This window comes from Xyrauchen texanus, chromosome 22 (genome assembly GCF_025860055.1).
Source record: "Xyrauchen texanus isolate HMW12.3.18 chromosome 22, RBS_HiC_50CHRs, whole genome shotgun sequence".
Classification (NCBI taxonomy): domain Eukaryota; kingdom Metazoa; phylum Chordata; class Actinopteri; order Cypriniformes; family Catostomidae; genus Xyrauchen; species Xyrauchen texanus.
In genome coordinates this window covers 6,065,605-6,086,684 of record NC_068297.1, presented here as the reverse complement: position 1 = coordinate 6,086,684, position 21,080 = coordinate 6,065,605, and the positions used below count along the sequence as shown (strand labels likewise).

At 36.9% G+C, this 21,080-nt stretch overlaps 1 protein-coding gene across 1 annotated transcript in view; it reads left to right on the top strand.

Annotated features, from left to right (window-relative positions):
* The window catches only part of smyd3 (SET and MYND domain containing 3), a 199,490-nt gene that overhangs the window by 142,287 nt on the left and 36,123 nt on the right, over positions 1–21,080 (top strand). Inside the window, exon 6 of the mRNA XM_052153168.1 lies at positions 9,027–9,094. Coding sequence (XP_052009128.1) covers positions 9,027–9,094 — 68 coding nt within the window. The remainder of the gene's footprint in view (positions 1–9,026; positions 9,095–21,080) is intronic.

The following is a 21,080-nucleotide window of genomic DNA, read 5'->3' as shown; positions in this document are numbered from 1 at the left end:
GAGCTGTCACAGATCAATGAGATATCTCAAAACACTTATTTTGTTCATATCTTTTAGGGAGTAGGAAAATGTTTTGCATACGTTTCCATGAAAAAGCGTCTCCTCCTTTCCCTTAATCCCTTTACACTGGTGAAAAAACCTGGGAAGGAAGAGGAATATGCCGTATTGGAGTTCTCACCACTACCATCCACCCCAATGGAGCAGCCACGGCCATCTGCCACAGCTGCCCGTCATATGTGTGTGTTTGTGTCTTTTGGTTTAAGTTCTTAATTAAATATCATTTATATTGTCAAACCGGTTCTCGCCTCCTCCTTTCCCTTAATCCCTTTACAGTAGGTTTTAAAAATTGATAGAGCATTCACTTTAAAAACCTCACCTGTTTGGGAGAACAGAATCGCTTTTAGCGCCCTTCAGTGGACATTTCACCTCAGAACTGCCGCAGAACATGTAATGAGCCATGTTATATCATTTTGCACAAATATCGCCACAGTCACGTAATTTTCATGAGATCAGGCTGGATAAAATTCAGTTTCTTTTTATTAAAATTTTGATAAAGATATGAACTGTTTTATTGGTAAAACTCAAAAATACAGACTCAATAGTGCATTACAATAATACAGACATTTCAACATGACATAAATGCATCATTATTGCTATGAAAAGTAAAAAAATAAAATATTTCTGACACAATTTGTTATCAAAATATTATTAATCAAATCCATTAAGTGCCATCGTTCCACTACAAGAAGCAAAAACAGAAAGTTTTTACTATGAGAGCTACACAACGATATACACAGTAGCTAGGTGAACAGGTGTTTCACATCTTAGCTGGTACTATAGTGTGTTTTTAGCTCATCTGTAATGTTGTATTGACCAGTCAGCATCCAGGACCGAAACTAGATTTTTTTTATGAATAAAGAAAAGAAGAAAGAAAAACAATTGATTTATCCCTTTGTGACACAATTGAATTTTCTCCCAAGAACGTCTAAAGAAAAATTATCCCAAGTCAGAAACACAATGTCTCCCCAAAGGCTACAAATGTATAGACCCCCCCCATACATACTCGTACCTTCAGTGGTACGAGGAGACAGCCTTTGATTAAAGACATTCTCTCTGAGACCTGGAGTGTCAGATTCATCTCCTCACATCTCAGGTCCGTGAGCCGCGGCGAGACCTCTGGGCTGCATTGCAGATCTGAGGGGAGGAGAAACCTATTTATTATATTGAGTGCCGCAGCCTCCAAAGCCTTCTGAAAACCAGCTATCCTCTCCATCTTGCCTGGATTCTGCCATTGTGATGGAACCACCTTCCTTTGATCCCAGTAGAAAGCAGGAGGGTTGTTGAGATGGAGAAGAGAGCGGATGAAAATCAAATAAGGAGAGACAATATTTCTGTTGTCTTCAATATCTTCTTTTGTTTTGTTGTTTTGATGGACAGGCCCTCAGTACATATAAAGATGTCCACTGTTCTATTTCTCTGGTATTTTCTGTATTTTTGATGAGCTCTGACAGATTTCTGGTTTCTGCCCAGAGAACGTTTGCTGTATTATGCTTTGAGTTGCGTGACTTTTGGTGTGGTTGGATTTGCTGGCTGACAGTAATGGTCTTGTGCTCAGAATTTAGTCATGTTGGCACGCTTAGTCTGCCATATTCTGACAGGTTTTGAAACTGAGCTATAGTCGTTCATTATGTTTATTCAGTGATCTTTCTGTTCCAACAGACAAAGCTAGTGTCAATGGAACCAAGATAGTGATTAGAGTCTGGAATATGTCCTTTGACTGGGACTATTGATGGTGTCTTGTTAAATGTTCGATTGGATGGTTGACTGTCTTTAAGCAAGTAATTGTTCCAAACATGATCATTCTTTCTTTATTTGCTCACCCTCATGTTGTAACAAACATTTATGGAGAAGTTAACAGAATGTTCTAATGCTGCTCTTTTCCATTCAACAAAAGCATGTGGAAATGACAAATAAATAAATATATATATTTTTTGTATTAATCCATATTAATTCATCTACATTTTAAAAACATTGACGGATAATTCCAAATTATATATGTTCTTCATTTTGACAGAAATATTTAAAATCACAGGAAACAAAACCATTTAAACCATAGTTTAATAACCATTTATTGGATTTGGTATGCAAGATCTCATAGAATTAATTTTGTTTTCCAAAATTTTACGTGCTGTGTTCCACATTTTGCTGCAGTTTCCTGGTGAAATTAACACTAGAGGAGCTACATCAACTGTGCATTTTCACACAAATCATGCTGATTTATTAACACTTATTTTTCACACTATTAGTCACACACTGCTATGTTACGATATTGAAAGACATTAAAGATAACGCACTGAAAATCGACACATTTTAACGCTTGTATTACAGACCCACAAACATTTACACACTTAGCTTGCGCGGCAGCTCACCTAACGTGGCAGCTCTCATGATAGAGTGGTCTTTGGACTTTGAACTCGGCAGACAGTGGTTTGAGCCCAGCCATACACACAAGCTGTTAGGTGAGGCGAAAGCCTCATAAAAGCGACATGAAATTAAGTTGTTGCTTCAGAAAATGTGTTTTTCTTGTCGAATTTGCTTTTTCCACACTATCGGTTAAGTTTAGGTGTTGGTTTAGGGTAAGAATGTCTGTTTGGTTCACCTTTCATTTGATTTTAGATCACTACTGCTTAGGTTCAGATTAAAGTTTTCAGTTAGGGAGGTATATTTTACTCATTAAAACACCATCTAATATTTACCTTTAAAACCTTGTCTGATTGCAACACAATTTCACTCACTTTTGATGCCCCCCACTGGAACCGCAGCTAAACATGTAAAGAAGCATGTAATTTTGTTATGAAAAATGTTGCCATGGTCATATAATGTTCATGAGATCAGGCTGTTCTTCATTGCGCATTTGGCTGCAGTTTTAAAGTGAAGTCTACAGAGGGGGGTACCAGAAGCGAGTGAAATGGTGCTGCAATCAGATAAGGTTTTTAATGTGAATATCAGAAGGAGGTTTTAATAAGTAACCTAAAACTGTACCCTAAATCTAACCAATAGTATCCGGAAAGATAAATGATAGTTTAACAAAAAAGACATCCTTACCCAACACCTAACCTAACCAATAGTGTCCGAAAAGATAAATGAGTGTTTAACAAAACAGACATCCTTACCCTTAACTAACCCCTAACCATAACCGATAGTGTTTTAAAATGCAAATTTGAAAAACACACACAAAGAAAACACACATTAACTGAAGCATCCACGTCATTTTGTCACTTCTATGTCACTTTCACTTCTGTGTGTCTTTGGCTGGACTTGAACCTTTGCCTTCAAGCTCAAAGTCCAAAGCTCTATCAGGTGAATAAGTAAGCTTGTGACATAGTAATAAGTGTGCATATGTAGGTGGGTCTGTAATACAAGTGTTAAAATGTTTAGTTTTTAAATCATCATAGCAGGGTGTGAGTACTTGAGTGAAAAGTATGTTTTTATAAAATCTAAATCAGCAGTTGAACTTGTGATTTGTGTGACAATGATTATGTTCATTTCACCAGGAAACTGCAGCGAAATGTAGAGAGCCAAATGTATATAGAGTAACGGTTATTCTGTGAGACCAGGTTGGATCAGGCTGGTGGTATATGTGCAGCTTCACTTTCTCTTTCCCTGTGCATGCTTATGTATGTTAGTGGCAAAATTAACCAATTAACAGAGTACTCGACTAGTCGGTGGACTCGACAGCTATTGTGCACTATGGTATTTTTGGACCAAAATGTAATTATTCAAATACTGTATAAAGCCATTTTTCAGTGAAAATCTTCCTCTTCATTAGCTCTCAAAATGTACACTTTGGGCACACTGTAGGTTTTTTTAGTGAGCATGTTTGAAACAAGTTTGAATATGTGGAAGAGTGAATGACACTAAGGTATTGTAGGGATTCTGAAGACTTCTAACACAGTGTACGAGTTGTATAGACTGCGTTTATGAGATTTTATACAACTTATTTTGAACTTGACATCTTCATTCTTCCTAACATCTCCTTTTTGTTTTCCACAGAAGAAAGTAAGTCATACAGGTTTGGAACCACATGAGTATATTATGACATCATTTTAATTTTGGAGGGATCTACTCTTTTAAGATGGATGGAGGCTAACTTGAACATTTTTTTGTTGGGGTATTTTCATGTTGCTGCATTGGTTTTGTATCATGTAATTTACTAAAATGTGAACGAACAGGGCTGTTTTGAGTTTGGATAAGTTCTATTGCAGATGTGAGTGGGTGCATCTGACCAGTGACTTTCTAAATGCACGGATCGCACCATTATTTACATATTCACATTGATTTAATTCAAATCTTGCTTTCCAATACCTAATGCAAATAACCTCAGCGGGTCAACATGAACTAGATGCATTAAGAAAACATACAGATACAGAGAAGTGCATAGAATTAATTACAGACAAAGTACACTGAATATGAATAATATTTTCTATCTAAGAATAAATCTCCAAACAGACTCCAAATAGATGACATGAGGTTTATCTCTTTAAGGACTGCCCTCAAAACAGTGCCAGCAAAATTATTCATTAACATAAGTTACAAAAGTAAAACACAACTTATAGTTTGAGTTTGATTTCCTACTTGTGCAGATGGTGTTAGCTGACGGGAAATGCAGAGGAGTGATTCACACTATTGTAAAACAGGTCTGCAGTGCAGTTGCCATTATATCAGTAGAACACTGTGTTTTTCAGAAACCTTTCTCCATTGAATATCTGTCTACTGGTTTTACTTCAATTATTGAAGGATATAGCTATTGGCTTCCGGCATGGTTGTCTACTTGTTACCTTATGTCATATACTGTACAGCTTGTTCTCTCATATATGTAACATTACAACAACCTGTTGCAACCAATGCAACATCCTGCATCATAATGGACCTGAGATGTATAGATTCAATTTATATATATATATATATATATATATATATATATATATATATAAATGTATTGCTGGCACACTCACATATCATGTTGTTAATGGAGATGAGTTTTCATTGTTAGAACCATAGTAACACACCTTTCTTATTTAACTGCAGAGCTGGGCAGCTGGTAACAGAAAATGAGAATATTAATGGAGTGGTGAGTTCTGTATATTGGCAACTCGCATGGTAAATTTAAATCAGCCATTTGCTTGAGTTTTGTCTGGTGAAAGATAGCTCTTTCTGAAATGGTTTCTATGAAAGAAATGATATCTATGAAAATGGACATTATTCAGGTTCTTTCCTCATTTCATGGTCTATCACCGTACAGTAAATCAAACAATAGCTGATTTCAAACAAACGTAATAACTGTCATAGACAAAATAGTTGTCCCCTGTGGGATGTATCTGTGTTTGATTTATAATTTAAATTGTCTGGATGATCAGTGAAAACAATGACAATTCTGACAACAAATAGAAAAGGACACAACATGTTTAAAGGCATATGAGGGATTAAATTTTGTCATTTAAGAGGTCATTGTACTATAAAAGATACTGTAAGTTTCAGAACTCAAAACTTCCTCCTCAATGCAAAAAGAGCTTTTTGTTGAAACTAAGCTGCCAAAATGACTTGTTCTCTATATTGTGATGTCACACTGTGGTAGACATTTGCAACTGACCGCCTCCACATCAACACATCAATGCCTACTTTACCTTATTACTTTCGAAGCACCACCCAGTAGTGGTGAGCAGTGAGATGGCAAGGAGGGAGCAGGTAGGTCAAGAGCAGAGAGCCAATCATAAATGTGGGCATTTACTGTCAAGTCTTAAAGGAGTAGCAGCACCAAAACCAAGTGTTTTTGACATAGGGTCAGAATGAATGGAAAATGATCATGTTTTTCAAATGCATAACTGTTTTTTGTCCAAAAAACTTTTCTATTATTAGAAGTGAACCTCAAGGAACAAATTACAATAATTAAAAAGACATCTCATGACTCCTTTAAGGGTGAAATTCATGAAACCTGTCAACAGAACAAAAATGTTCAATTGCTGTATTAAAATAAAGAAAATCTAATTAGAATCACAATTACGAATTATGGGAATTAAAAATAAATAGTGGAATGTTAGGAGGGAAAATATCTTGCTTGTCATGAAAAACATCACAATGCAATTTTTTATTATTACTATCTTAATGTGTTTGAATTTTTCCCTCTCTCTCTCTCTTTTTTTTTACTCATCTGAGAACATTGATTATTGCCAGAGTAAATATATATGAAACGCCTTTGTGTTTTTATTTAAGAGTGGGCAGTTTAGATGGATGCCGATTCTGGTCTCAATGGTTTCACATAGACTTATTTATCCCACATCATCTATTTCCAGTCATGTTTGTTTTTTGGATCTTGTTAAAAGCATGGGACACCATTTGTCCTGCATTACTTGCTTTTTTTTATTTCAGAATGTAGAAAACAATATGTACAGAATGAAGTGACAGTCAACAAATATAGGGTGAGCGGATATGTTCAAACCATGTCTCTGGTTTTATTTTAGAATAGTAGATTTATTATACTTTTGCTTTTTGGAAAATCGAAACAAGCCACATATTTTGAGACTTCTGGCATTAGAATTGTACAACTGACAGGTTTTAGACTTAAAAGAAAGGTTAACTTTATGAGAAGAACTTTATTTACATGTCATGCACAGATAGCATATCAGACTGGTATTATAATATTGATCAGAGGGGCAGTGCCATGGTATGGTGATTGTATAAGATGGTAATGGCTTAGTACAACGGTGTCAAACTCAGTTCCTTGAGGGCCAAAGCCCTGCAGTGTGTAGTTCCAGCCCTGCTCCAGAACACCTCCTTGTAATTTTCAAGCACTCCTGAAGACCTTGATTAGCTGCTTCATGTGTGTTTAATTGGGGTTGGAGCTAAACTCTGCTGGACTGTGGCCCTACAGGAACCGAGTTTGACACCCCTCCCATAGTACTTTTAATATACCATGCTGAATGATTGCCATAATTATATACCATGGTATTTACATTGTACTCCATTGTACTTCAAAGAATACCATGGTATTACAATGGTATGTGTCCAAAAAACATGGTATTACCATTATACCGTACATTTCTAAAATACCATGGTAGCACTATTAGGTTGGAGGTGGAAGTCTGGTTATCCTGGATACATTTTGCTAATTGTGTAGTGTGGCTTTGTAGAACGAGGCACCACCAAGCCTCAGACTTATGCACACTAACACACAAACACACACTTCAACCTGTCGTCAGTCAGACCGTGGCCAAGCAGTCATTCAGTAACACCTTTTGAAACCCATCTCACGCTCCCCACATGAAAGACTCGCTGAGATGGTGCCACATGATGAGCCGCCAGCCTCCCCAACAGCTCCGCACATATTAGCAATTAATTACATGCTCATGTGCCAGAAATATGTTCTCGAAGATAAATATAAGGCCAACATCAATGAAGACTCCTCTCTCAGCGTTTATAGCCTGTTAATCATAATATGCCTTTATTCATATGTGTTTGGTACTGTTTGGATTGTTTTTGAGTGTCTTCACTGAAATTGTACAAAATCAGACTTTATTTGCAGTAGCCGATTTTAGTTGGTCTTGAGGTGATGTTTGCACTCGTTTAGGTCACATTTTGGGTTCCTGCCTCAGGATAAGTTCACTCAAATATATTACTTGTCATTTGCTCACGCTCATGTTGTTCTAATGTAAATGTTCCCCTGTGCCTTAGCTCTCAAATCTCATTTGTTTTCGTGAAGATTCAAACAGCTTTCAGAAGTGTCATGCCATGTTTTACACCAATGACTTGGAACGTCATTGGTTCTCCTTTGTCCTCTGGCACAACATATCTTTAAAGGAATATTCCGGGTTTAATATGATTTAGGCTTAATCGACAGCATTTGTGGCGTAATGATAAATTTAATTTTGACTTGTCCCTAATTTTCTTTAAAAAATAAAATAAATAAAGGCAAAATATCCAATATTACAACTTCGTTGCCATGACGACGTAACAGCGTAAACCCTGTAATCCTGGTAATTTTGTAGTCTGCTGCATAAAGGACAATTTAAACAACTTTAGAGCTCAAATAATACACAAGTTCTAACAGAAGAATACATGTAAGTGCTTTTTATAAAATTATAATCTTCACATTTCTGCCTTTTTAAACCTTCATAATTTGGCCCCATTCACTCTCATTGTAAGTGCCTCACTGTAACCTCGATTTTTGCTTTTTTTAAAGAAAAGGCGGGATGAGTCTAAATAACTTGTGGTGATCAACATTATGCCACAAAAGCTATTGATTTGAGCTGAACTTATATTGAACCCGGAATATTCCTTTAATTGGCAAGCTTGAATGTGTGTGAATAGAGCTACAGTGGAGGGGAAGATTTTCTGTTCATAATAACTTAAATTTCTGTCTGTTTCTCCAACAAAGCTTGTTTCCAGTGGCCACAGCGCAATCGGTGCAGTTAATATTTGTATACGTTTTCTCAGTGTTAATAATTGATTCTCATGTAATAATCTCTCTCAGTGCCTGAAATCACACATTGCACCATGTCAACACTACTCACACTGTGTGTTTACTGCGTTCTGTTTGCCTTTCTCTTTTCATACACATCAATCATCCATCCTGCTGAGCTTCAATCTAAAAACTCATCAGATTGAGGAGCACTTCCACCCCGTTGCCTCTTCTCCTGTCTCATTTCGAGTTGCTGTGGGTCATTACAGTCACGTTTACCCCATCTGTCTGGGAGATGGACTCTCTCCATTCATCGTCCCTGTGTAAACTCTATCAATGAAATTAGCAAAGGGGTGGTAACCCTGGTCAACCAATATGGGATTTTCAGTGGTTTACTAATACTTGTTTTTTTATTGATTACCTCCCCCCCCGACCCCCATGCAGTCCGCTAAAAATAAATAATTTTTAAAGATACACTTAAGTTGATATTAAAATATTATGTACTTGCATTACTATGGTATATGTACACAGAGATATGTTTTTAAAGGCCCTGTTTCTTTTTTGTACACAGGTTACCTGTAACTGTTTCAGCATCAGTGATGGAGAGCTGCAGAATGTGGGGGTGGGGCTTTACCCCAGGTGAGTGGGACGTCCCAGGATGCATTGCACTGTACTACAAAAAGCCATCATAGCCATTTTTACATCTTAAGTAGCTTGGTTGTTCAGAACATGCCATTAGGTATCCAGAAATGCTGTCTAAATTGGCAGTTTTATTATTATATATTTTTTTTTTGGGAGAAACACTGTACTTTTGTTTTCGTGTTCGCAGTGCCCATCAGATTTGTCAGACAGAAAACACATTTGTATTATTAGCTTCACTGTTATAAATAGAGATTCTGACATGTGTATGGATTACAAGCACGATTTGCTCTCTGCCACTGAACATGCCTCAGGGAAGCTCCTATTCACATATGGGGGAGCTGAAAGAAAATCAGTGGAAGAAATGGGAATAATTACACATAAACAGACATTCGTCTTTCACTGTGACTAAATTACAACTTGCCGAGACATATTGTAAGCCCTGAAATAGAGGGGATTTCCTTGGCAAATTGCTTTGTTTCTGTATATGTAAGACTTGATGAATCCTTTGCGATGATGGTGTGGATTTTTAATCCTGAAGAGGGAAAACACATTTTAAAGCTTACTGATGGTGAACAAAATTTTAGAACCCCTGCTAATTATTGTTATTTTCGTACATTATGCATACAGTATGTATTGCATGCAAATGCAAGTATTATATAGACTTCACAATAGATTTGACATTTGCTCACCAACAGTAACTCCACATCAATTTCGACTCCCTATACAAAATATACTACCAGTCAAAGGTTTGGACACTCTCGACTGAATAAATGTTTCTTATGATCTTTGTTTCGATGACTGTAATACTATTCACAATGTCGAAAATAGTACCAATTAATAAGGGTGCTATAGATTTATTGGTTTTGTCTGTCTTAAAAAAATTGACAGGAGCTGTAAATCTCTCTTTCTCTCTCACTGTGTAGTTTTCTTTGTAGAGGGTGACCGCGATTAAAATGTGACAGGCCCCTGAGTGTCAGTGCACCAGTGTCTGGTCTCTGACCCTTTAGGGGGGTCCAGGCGCATGCTACCCCGTAGGAAAATGTTTTACATTTTAAATATAAATAATTCCATCTGGTGTATTTTTAGAGCAAAGAACAGCTAGTGTTGTGCTCTTAAAGCTGCAGTAGGCAAATTTGAAATAAATTGAATTGTGAGAAACAGCACCCCCAATTCTTTCCCATGTACATGATGCTCTTCACCCCCAGCCAGGATTTAATTGACAGCTATTCACAAACAGAGCCAAGGCCAACCTCGCCAAAAGCGATTGGCTAAAATTAGATCGATTGACACTACCCGGCCCACAGTTTTCACTCAGAGCGTGTCTATGGTGCTAATCTCTCACAGGGAGCCTCATTTAACTTGAACCCTTTCAATGAATAAATACTACCTACTGTAGCTTTAGCAATTTCGTGCTCTAACCATTCTGAAAAGCAGGGTACAAACTAGGGATGTCAGTTTCAGCTTTTTATCTTTTCATGTTACCTCTGACTGCTAACGATAGCTAGCTAGTGAAGCCATAAGTAGTGTAACGTTATGGCAATTAACCTAGTAACGCTAATGTTAATTTACGTTAATCATCATGATTGTAGCTTCAGCAGTAATATTATCTGTTTGTACATGGTGATGATAAATTGTGCGTGGAGTAGTGTATAAATACAGTGGATACATTTAATGTTAGTTAACAACCCTTTACGATCATGTTGGAGAAAGATTCGTCATTGGCTAGTAAATGATTGTTTTTAGACGACATGTAAGCATAATGTAACTAAAAAATATATTAACCAAACTAAGAGAGTGGGCCTCTTCATATATATATTCACACAATATAGTATATTTAAAAAAAATATATATATATATATATTTTGTTTTATGATTTTAATCGCATTTTACATTTTAAACAATTTACAAATTTCACATTCTATTAATTTATATGGTGTCATGAAATTGCATTTTATTAATGATACAAGCTGTTGTCACTGTTTGAAATTTCGTACACATTTTTAACAAAACTGCGAATATGATGATTAATCGTCTGTTTTAGGTGTTTCACGAATATGACGATTAGTTACCATACAAACTCACTATGTGTGCTTCATGCACACAAAAAAAGTCATTTATACATATTTTGTATAGAAGCTTGGGTCATATAATAAAATAAGTTTATATGATTTCCTTTTCAGGCTTCAAAAACATGAATGTCAGTCAAATTTAAAAGTATAATAATTAAAATAATATTTTAATTATCAAAATAGTTCTAAATAACTCAAATATATTGCTCTTATTTGTCCGATTTACTTTTGATCCATTGGACTTTTTCAATGTTTTGTTTTCTTTTGCTTCTTTTGTAACCCAGCCAACCTGTATAGCTATTATATTTTATTATATTAAATAATATTATGCAATAGTTAAGTATTTCTGCCTTAAATTCTTCACTTTCACACATTATTTTAAGGCTCTCTGATGCCCTTATTTCTCGTGAAGAAAGACTTTAAGATTCTGTTTCTTGCATTTGATCATCTCCACAGAAATAGAGCTGGACATCTCCTCTGTCTCACTGCCTGTTATTAACTCTGCGTGGATAAACACACAATGACCATTTGCCATTACATGGCTGTTAAGTGAAACTGGAGCGCTTTGCGTTCACAAAATTAATAAGTTTATATAAATTATATATTTTCGCAGGAGTTTGACACCAGTCTCTGTAGACGGCGTGCACATTAGAGCGCTTGAGAAGTGGTTCATCTTCACACGCTCTCAAGAGAGCTGCTCTAGTGACGTCTGCTGTGCTGTTCTCTGAGATGCTCAGAGTTCAACTGAATGAGACACAAGTGCTTTTTCCTGCACGCTCATGAGACAGCATGCAGGGAAAGACGAGGCTGAATCCAGCTTCTTAATCAACTGCTCTTTATACAGTAAAAGGGACTCAGAGCTTCAAAACTACACAACAGAGTATATATCTGCGAGTGTGTGTTAGCGCGTGAGTTTACAGCAGCGGGTGAGGAGCTGACTGGCATGCGAGAGAGTGCAAAACACAACCTTTTATTTTATGTTATTATGAGACTGAGAAGTACAAAACATATTTTAGATGAGAAATGTAAAAATGTTTTCGGTTCATTATGAGACTGTGGCGAGTCTAGTCAATTAAGGGGAAACACTTATATATATATACAGTGAGGAAAATAAGTATTTGAACACCCTGCTATTTTGCAAGTTCTCCCACTTGGAAATCATGGAGGGGTCTGAAATTGTCATCGTAGGTACATGTCCACTGTGAGAGACATAATCAAAAAAAAAAAATCCAGAAATCACAATGTATGATTTTTTAACTATTTATTTGTATGATACAGCTGCAAATAAGTATTTGAACACCTGTCTATCAGCTAGAATTCTGACCCTCAAAGACCTGTTAGTCTGCCTTTAAAATGTCCACCTCCACTCCATTTATTATCCTAAATTAGATGCACCTGTTTGAGGTCGTTAGCTGCATAAAGACACCTGTCCACCCCATACAATCAGTAAGAATCCAACTACTAACATGGCCAAGACCAAAAGCTGTCCAAAAACACTAGAGACAAAATTGTACACCTCCACAAGGCTGGAAAGGGCTACGGGGAAATTGCCAAGCAGCTTGGTGAAAAAAGGTCCACTGTTGGAGCAATCATTAGAAAATGGAAGAAGCTAAACATGACTGTCAATCTCCCTCGGACTGGGGCTCCATGCAAGATCTCACCTCGTGGGGTCTCAATGATCCTAAGAAAGGTGAGAAATCAGCCCAGAACTACACGGGAGGAGCTGGTCAATGACCTGAAAAGAGCTGGGACCACCGTTTCCAAGGTTACTGTTGGTAATACACTAAGACATCATGGTTTGAAATCATGCATGGCACGGAAGGTTCCCCTGCTTAAACCAGCACATGTCAAGGCCCATCTTAAGTTTGCCAATGACCATTTGGATGATCCAGAGGAGTCATGGGAGAAAGTCATGTGGTCAGATGAGACCAAAATAGAACTTTTTGGTCATAATTCCACTAACCGTGTTTGGAGGAAGAAGAATGATGAGTACCATCCCAAGAACACCATCCCTACTGTGAAGCATGGGGGTGGTAGCATCATGCTTTGGGGGTGTTTTTCTGCACATGGGACAGGGCGACTGCACTGTATTAAGGAGAGGATGACTGGGGCCATGTATTGCGAGATTTTGGGGAACAACCTCCTTCCCTCAGTTAGAGCATTGAAGATGGGTCGAGGCTGGGTCTTCCAACATGACAATGACCCGAAGCACACAGCCAGGATAACCAAGGAGTGGCTCTGTAAGAAGCATATCAAGGTTCTGGCGTGGCCTAGCCAGTCTCCAGACCTAAACCCAATAGAGAATCTTTAGAGGAAGCTAAAACTCCGTGTTTCTCAGCGACAGCCCAGAAACCTGACTGATCTAGAGAAGATCTGTGTGGAGGAGTGGGCCAAAATCCCTCCTGCAGTGTGTGCAAACCTGGTGAAAAACTACAGGAAAGGTTTGACCTCTGTAATTGCAAACAAAGGCTACTGTACCAAATATTAACATTGATTTTCTCAGGTGTTCAAATACTTATTTGCAGCTGTATCATACAAATAAATAGTAAAAAAATCATACATTGTGATTTCTGGATTTTGTTTTTTAGATTATGTCTCTCACAGTGGACATGCACCTACGGTGACAATTTCAGACCCCTCCATGATTTCTAAGTGGGAGAACTTGCAAAATAGCAGGGTGTTCAAATACTTATTTTCCTCACTGTATATTAGGGCTGTCAATCAATATTTTGTTTTATTCGAATTAATTACGTGGTGTCCCGATTAATTAATCGTGATTAATCGCATATACAAATATTTGCTGAGAAAGCCCCTCATGTAACAATAATTACAAATATAATGATGAAATAATTATACATAATTATCTTTTAAATATAAAATAAATTATATATATATATAAAAAAGATATTCAGATAATTAAAATGCATTACATTCTTGTAGCAGAAGAGTTTATCATTGATAAGACAATACAAAAATGGCTTTAGAATACAATGTATTGTTTACTACCATATTATTGATCATAAGTCAATCATTGGCACACAGTTCACAGCAATCCATTTCACAAGTGAATTTGTCAATCAGTTAATTTATTATGAGGGCTTGTTTAAGGACCCGTCAATTTCAACAAGCGTCAGACATGCTTGTGTAGCGTCTCGGGTGCGTTGCGTCATAAACATAACATTGGGCTGTTCTGTGGACAGAAATGCCTTGTTGATGAGAGAGGTCAACAGAGAATGGCCAAACAGGTTCAAACTGACAAAGTCTACAGTAACTCAGATAACCAATCTGTACAATGTGATTCATTTACTGACTTTATGTACTGTATATGTTTATACAACAATTATTTAGTGTCTTTTTATTTATCCCTGTGACATAAAAGATTTTAGCCACCAGGTGGCGACAAAAGACAATTTTTATGTGTTATGAGCTAGTTAAGTTTGACATGCATTGAGTCAGCACGTCAGGCACACGTTCTTTGAAGACATCGACATTGTCTCTCACTCCAAGATCAATCAGATTATTATTATGACATTAAAAGCTGGGAAATACAGTTGAAGGAACAGCTTCAGCATTAAGGCTTATCACAGCAGAGAGACACAACAAACGGAGTAACTGCACATACACTTACCTGATACTATTGGATACCAGAGTGTCCATGTTGGGAAATATCAACATTCAACATGGTGGAGGAGAGTATGCTCGAAATACTCAGGGGGGGTGGGGGACCCACTGCTCGGACAGCTATTTTTACACAGAGAAAATCGGAAGTATTTGACCAAAATACAGTATATATACAGTACATGTATAACTGCTTCATGTATAAACCCTAAAAGGGTGTTTTTATAAACAAAATGTGATGTACAGTTTTTCTCTGCAATGGAGGATTTATTGCATGAGCATATCTTGGTGTGTGTAAATTCTCAGCCATGTCTACTTCAGTGTAACACTTGCTCTCTGTCTGGATGTGAAGCAGCAGTTGCTGTTAATCCCTGTTGTTGTGTCTGGGGCTCACGAGAGGATTTGTGCTCCTGGGCCAGGGCTCCACGCTGACACTCGTGGCCCAGGCTATGCACGGTTATCAGGGGAAGAGAGCGTGTCCACGGAGCCCAGGCTAAGCTCCAGTAAAGCCGAGGCAGGCAGTCTGTTGTATTGCAGCCTGACAAAACCCCAGTAGCAGAAATCTATAAAGATTTACTGACACTCCACCGAGTGCAACCGCTGTCATCCAGGAGACCGAGGATTGTTTGTAACTTTTCCATTTAACACATTCAGACCGTGGAAATAGTGAGGAATAACTGGGTGGTTATTCAGCTATGGGCAATTTTGTGTCCCAGGTGTTCTTTCTTATAAATACTATAAGATTTGTCTTTTTGTTTGATGAAAGTCATATCAAAACTGTCTTGAAAATGTTTTACCATGCCTACAGCCTTACTAATTTTGACTAAACATACCCAGACCCAGACTTTTAATCTTAAATTATGAAAAAACTAGTTACTCACTACTTGAGTATTCCTTTTATTTGATTCTTTCTTACTCTTACTCAAGTCAGTTTGAACATTACTTCTACTTGTGTAATAATTTTTTTTAAGTAATTGTACTTTTACTTGAGGAAAGTTTTTGGCTGCTCTACCCACCTCTGCCAAGGAGACAAAAGTTTTAGTTAAGAACAAGCGTAAAATGAAATATGAGACATGCTGTGTGAAACAATTAAAGAAGAATCAAAGCTATTATCCTTTTTCCATGTCCAATCAAGCTGAAAATTTACCAAATTATGCAAAAATGTGAAAATATTATATAAATGTGTCTTTTAGAATAAATAGCAATTCTAACTTTAAAAGGCCATTTTCAGCTCTATTATTCCCAAAAAAATGTTAATGTAATTTTCACCACAGAAAGCTATTAAATATGATACATCATTTAGATCAAGTAGATGTGACATTGTGGTGGAAATGTTCATGACGTTTCAGAAAACTGACAAAAATGACAGAATTGTCTTGTAAAGCATGAACTGTATCTCCACTTTTGTACATTGTTACTGGACTTAAATAATCTAGTGAGAGTGTGAAAAATTTGTTTTAAACGTCCAGAGGACAAAATGTCCATAGTTGAAGAAATGAGCAATTATCTTCTCATGAAAAATATGAGACAGTGGTGACGCTTTTTTCAAATGTACTTTACATGGTATTTCGTATCGCGGCAGTTCCTTAGTGAAACGTCCACTATGTGGTGCTAAAAGCAAGTGAAAATATCTCCCAAATAAATTCGGTTTTTAAAGTTAATTTTCTATTGAGTTTTAAATCGACCTTACTAAACCTCAAACCTAAACCTAACCGATATTGTCATTAAAGCAAACGTGAGATGAAAAATGCAACTACTGAATAAACCACGTAATTTTATTGTGCGTCTGTGACACTTTCAGTTCATGTGTCAACACGCCTGCTCTTCAGTCTCATTCTCAAGTCTTCGCTCTATTAGTTGAACAACAGCACAATTTGATCGTGCTTGAATAAGTTTGTAAATGTAGTTGGTTATGTGATGCAAACGTAAAAATAAACCGCTTTACAAGTTGTGCCCTGTATTAAATGTTTGATGTCATGTGATAGCATTGTGTAAGAAACAGGGCAGATAGTAAGTGTTTATGAACCAGTAATCTGAGCTTGGACTTGTGATTTGCACTAATATCCGGGTTCCCACACGTCTTGGAAGACCTGGAATTTTGCAATGCAGATTTTCAGTCATGGAAAAGTCATGGAAAAGTCAGGGAAAATTCTAAAAAATACCTACATGTCCTGGAAAATAATTATTTGTCCTGGAAAATATTTTTGTGAATGAATCCCTGTCACATACATTATCTGCTCATGTGCTGTCATCTCAGGTTTGGTCCAAATTTTTTTAAAAATATTAATAAAGTACAAAATATTATAATTTTTACATTTAAAATAAAACTTTAAACTGACAATACTAACAGTCGGACAACAGATTGTTTTGAATATTCATTCACACCCTGGGTTGGTAGCTTGATGATTCGGCCTTTAAACCTCGGAATGTGAATTAATTTTCAATAATTCATCGTTTGGAATCATCTTGCACATGTGGAAAACACGGATGGAATCCCGGAATATAATTGTAAAAATGGCATTAGCTGTAAAACACTGAAAGTCATGGAAAATTACAAATCTGGATGAACAAATTAAAATTGCTAAATGTTTTATTGTGATAATTAAACATCAAAGGATGTGATTTCATCATATAAATATATAATCTCCATGTGAAGCAGGCTTCAAAATGAATGTGTGAAGCCAGGCGCTCATAAACTGAAAACACCGCATCATGATCTTCACGTGTGCTCTTGTGTGAAATGACAGTGAGCAGAGCACTCTGAAGTGTGCAGCACATACAGACTATTTGTTTTTTTCAATGATTTCACAGACAGCTTTATGGGGATTAATAATCACATTGGGCCATGTAGCAAACCGCTTTTCTGGAGGTGAGAAACTACCATCAAAAACAGCAAAATACAAGCTCGATTGTGTTTTTGCTTAAACATTTCAATTGTTGGGCAAATAGAATGTCCTGAAAAATTGTGTCTTGAAAAGAGTGGGAACTGTGTTATATGTATGTCTAAAAGCATTGAGATGGTTGATGTTGACATCACATCCATGCAGCAATTGTGTCAATCTCTCCTGTTGTGGAAATGCAGTAAATTCAGCCAAGAGGAGATTGAGCTGTTTTCAATTGTGAGGGTGTTCCAGAAATGCTTTTCTTTGTGTCTCGGCAGAGTTAATGCCTACCTTTGCCTCCGTTATTTGGAAACATTCATAAAAGACCATAAATGAACACAGAGCATTGCTATTCACCGTGTCTGTTCATGTTTTGGGCTCCTAAGTAACCAGGTATTATGCTGTGTTAATGGCAAAGGGTAGAAGATGAGCTGGACTTAAAAAGGATGGCTCCGGGCCAGTGTGAGAGAGTGTTTGGCCAGTTGACAGAATCTTATTTTCATTGATCATAGTTGTGATTTATGTCTTGAAAATATTTAGTTTTCTGTAATGCTCTGAATATTGTTTTTGCAAATTCTGCTTATTTAAATATGTCTCCACCAAAGTCAGAGATCACCTACCTTGTGGGGCCCAACCAGTGGTCCCCACGAGGGAAATGGCTTAATAAATATACTAAATGTTTTTTTAAATGTAAAAGTGCAAAAAGGTTTCTGTGATGGTTAGGGGATAGAAATGATCATTAGATCTGTATAAAATCCATACAATTAATGGAATGTCTATGGAGAGTCCCCACAATGATATACAAACGTGTGTGTGCGTGCGTGAGTGCGTGGTGCGTGAGTGTGTGTGTGCGCGTGTGTGAGTGTGAGTGCGTGTGTGTGTGTGTGCGTGCGTGTGTGTGCGTGCGTGTGTGTACGTGCGTGTGTACGTGCGTGTGTGTGTGTGTGTGTGCGTGCGAGTGTGTGCGAGTGAGTGAGTGAGTGAGTGAGTGAGTGTGTGCGTGTGAATTTATTGTTGTCATGGCAAATTAAAAACCTTATAACTTAATATATTAATATGTTAATAATTTCACAAATTAATTTTTTACAAATTACTTATTTTGAGGTAAACAAAACAATGTTTAAATAAAAAAGAAACATGCATATATCTTGCAGACACATATCAAAATGTGTTTCTTTAAATGTAGCTTTTTTTTTGTGGTTAAAAATATGACCTATATGCTAGCAAAAATAATCCTTATTGTCGAGCCCTGATGAAAGAAGATCGTCTTGATGTCAGCCATATTCTCTAATTAACCATTTTTGTTCACGATTATTACATTTTTTGCAACTCTCCTGTTTACATCACTTTGTGTTGAGGGCTACAAGTATAGACTTGTTTTAATGAATTTCTTTTGACATTACTTGGAAACCACATGTAAAGATTGAGTTTAGGCCTGTGTGCATGTAGGTGAGAAGAGATGAGCTCTTATGGGCTTTTTATGGCTGAATAATTAAAAGCACAGATTAAGGGGAACCATAAAAGAGGGTTTCACTCAGGTTAATTGCTCTGCTTTGAGCTAAATGTCTTGTGTATTTGTAGACAACGGCTTATCTGAAAGCCTATTTCAATTTTGATAAGCTGGTCTCAGTTTTTGATATTTCTTAAAGGGGACATATTATTGTAAACAGAATAGTTTTTTTTTTTGGTTTTGTAAATATAGTCTACTATGTAAAAATAATCTATTGTGTAAGGTTCACAATGCAAAGCTCCTTCCCCAGTCCACCCAGACCATTAGTGAGCTACAAAAACAGCCTTATCCGAATTCAGAATTATGCATTGATATTACAGCAATGAGCAAATTAACATATATCTGTCCATTTTACATATCAACATACATTTTCATAAACTTGACTGCACTCAAAAAGACATCGTGTACTATCCCTGTACGCAGTGGTTAGCCAATCATAACTGGTCATAGCAAAAACGGACTATTAAAAAGCATCTGAGAGACGGTGGAAACTGGTAATGTAAAACTAAATGATGTCTGTACAAAGCAGTGTGTATGGTGCAGGAAACCTTGACTGACATTGTAAGGAAGGTTTGAGATAAAAAAAAAATATATATATATATATATTAATCCCCGTTTCTCCCAATTTCGAATGCCCAATTCCCACTACTTAGTGGGTCCTCGTGGTGGTGCGGTTACTCACCTCAATCTGTGTGGCGGAGGACAAGTCTCAGTTGCTTCTGAGACCGTCAATCCGCGCATCTTATAACGTGGTTCATTGTGCATGACACTGTGGAGAGTCCGCATGTGGAGGCTCATGCTAATCTCCGCGATCCACAAACAACTTACCCGCGCCCCATTGAGAGCGAGAACCACTAATCGTGACCACTAGGAGGTTACCTAATGTGACTCTACCCTCCCTAGCAACCGGGCCAATTTGGTTGCTTAGGAGACCTGGATGGAGTCACACGAAATGGATTTTTTCCATTTCTTTTCAGTTATTTAGTTTGGTTAGTTTACAGGCTCATTATTTATATTCAAAAGGTATTGTGCTGTGAGAGGCGTATTGTCTTTGTGGGATTTGCAGTTGATTTAATAAATCCGTGTTTGATGATGATGCATAAATAGTCTGTCGCTTTGAGAAAAGAAAGGGAATTTTTGCAAGATTGTACTAGTTTTACCCTTGATGTATGTGTATTTTGACAAGTTGAACTCACATCATCACCTGTGGGTCCTCTTTGTCAAATCAGCATTGTTGTTGTTGTTGTTGTTGTTGTTGTTTTTTCATACAACTGACAGCTTTTATAGTACAACCCTATTTAATTTCGGTGAACTGATTTATTTTCTCTGCTATTTTGAAATGAGGAAATAAAATTAGATTTGATACACTTTTGATGAGCATTTAATGTATTATTTTAGAGAAAATAGTGGCAGTGGATTAGTGATATACAGTAAGTGAACTGATTTGGAACCCCTTGAGATGAAGCATAGAAATTCTCCTCTATGGAAAGCACTGGCATGTGAAGAACAATCATCAGAGCTCAAAGGGTTTGGTCTGCTGCTGTGACACTTCCAGGAGATTTTTTAATGGCTGTTAATACAGTCATTTGTGTTGGCCAATCATGGGAGGTTGTGTAATTGGGTGCTTCTGGAATAAAATGTCAGACCCCTTTTGCATTACACATTTATAAATAAATAAATATATATATATATATATATATATACAGTACTGTGCACAAGTTTACAAGTTTTAGGCAATTATGAAAACTGTTGCATAGTGTGGATGTCTTCATAAATAGTTTTCATTTATCACTTAATGTCATACAAAAGATAACTTAAAAAGCTAATTCAATATTTGGTGTGACCACCTTTGCCTTTAAAACAGCACCAATTCTTCTAGATACACCTGGACACAGTTTTTCTTG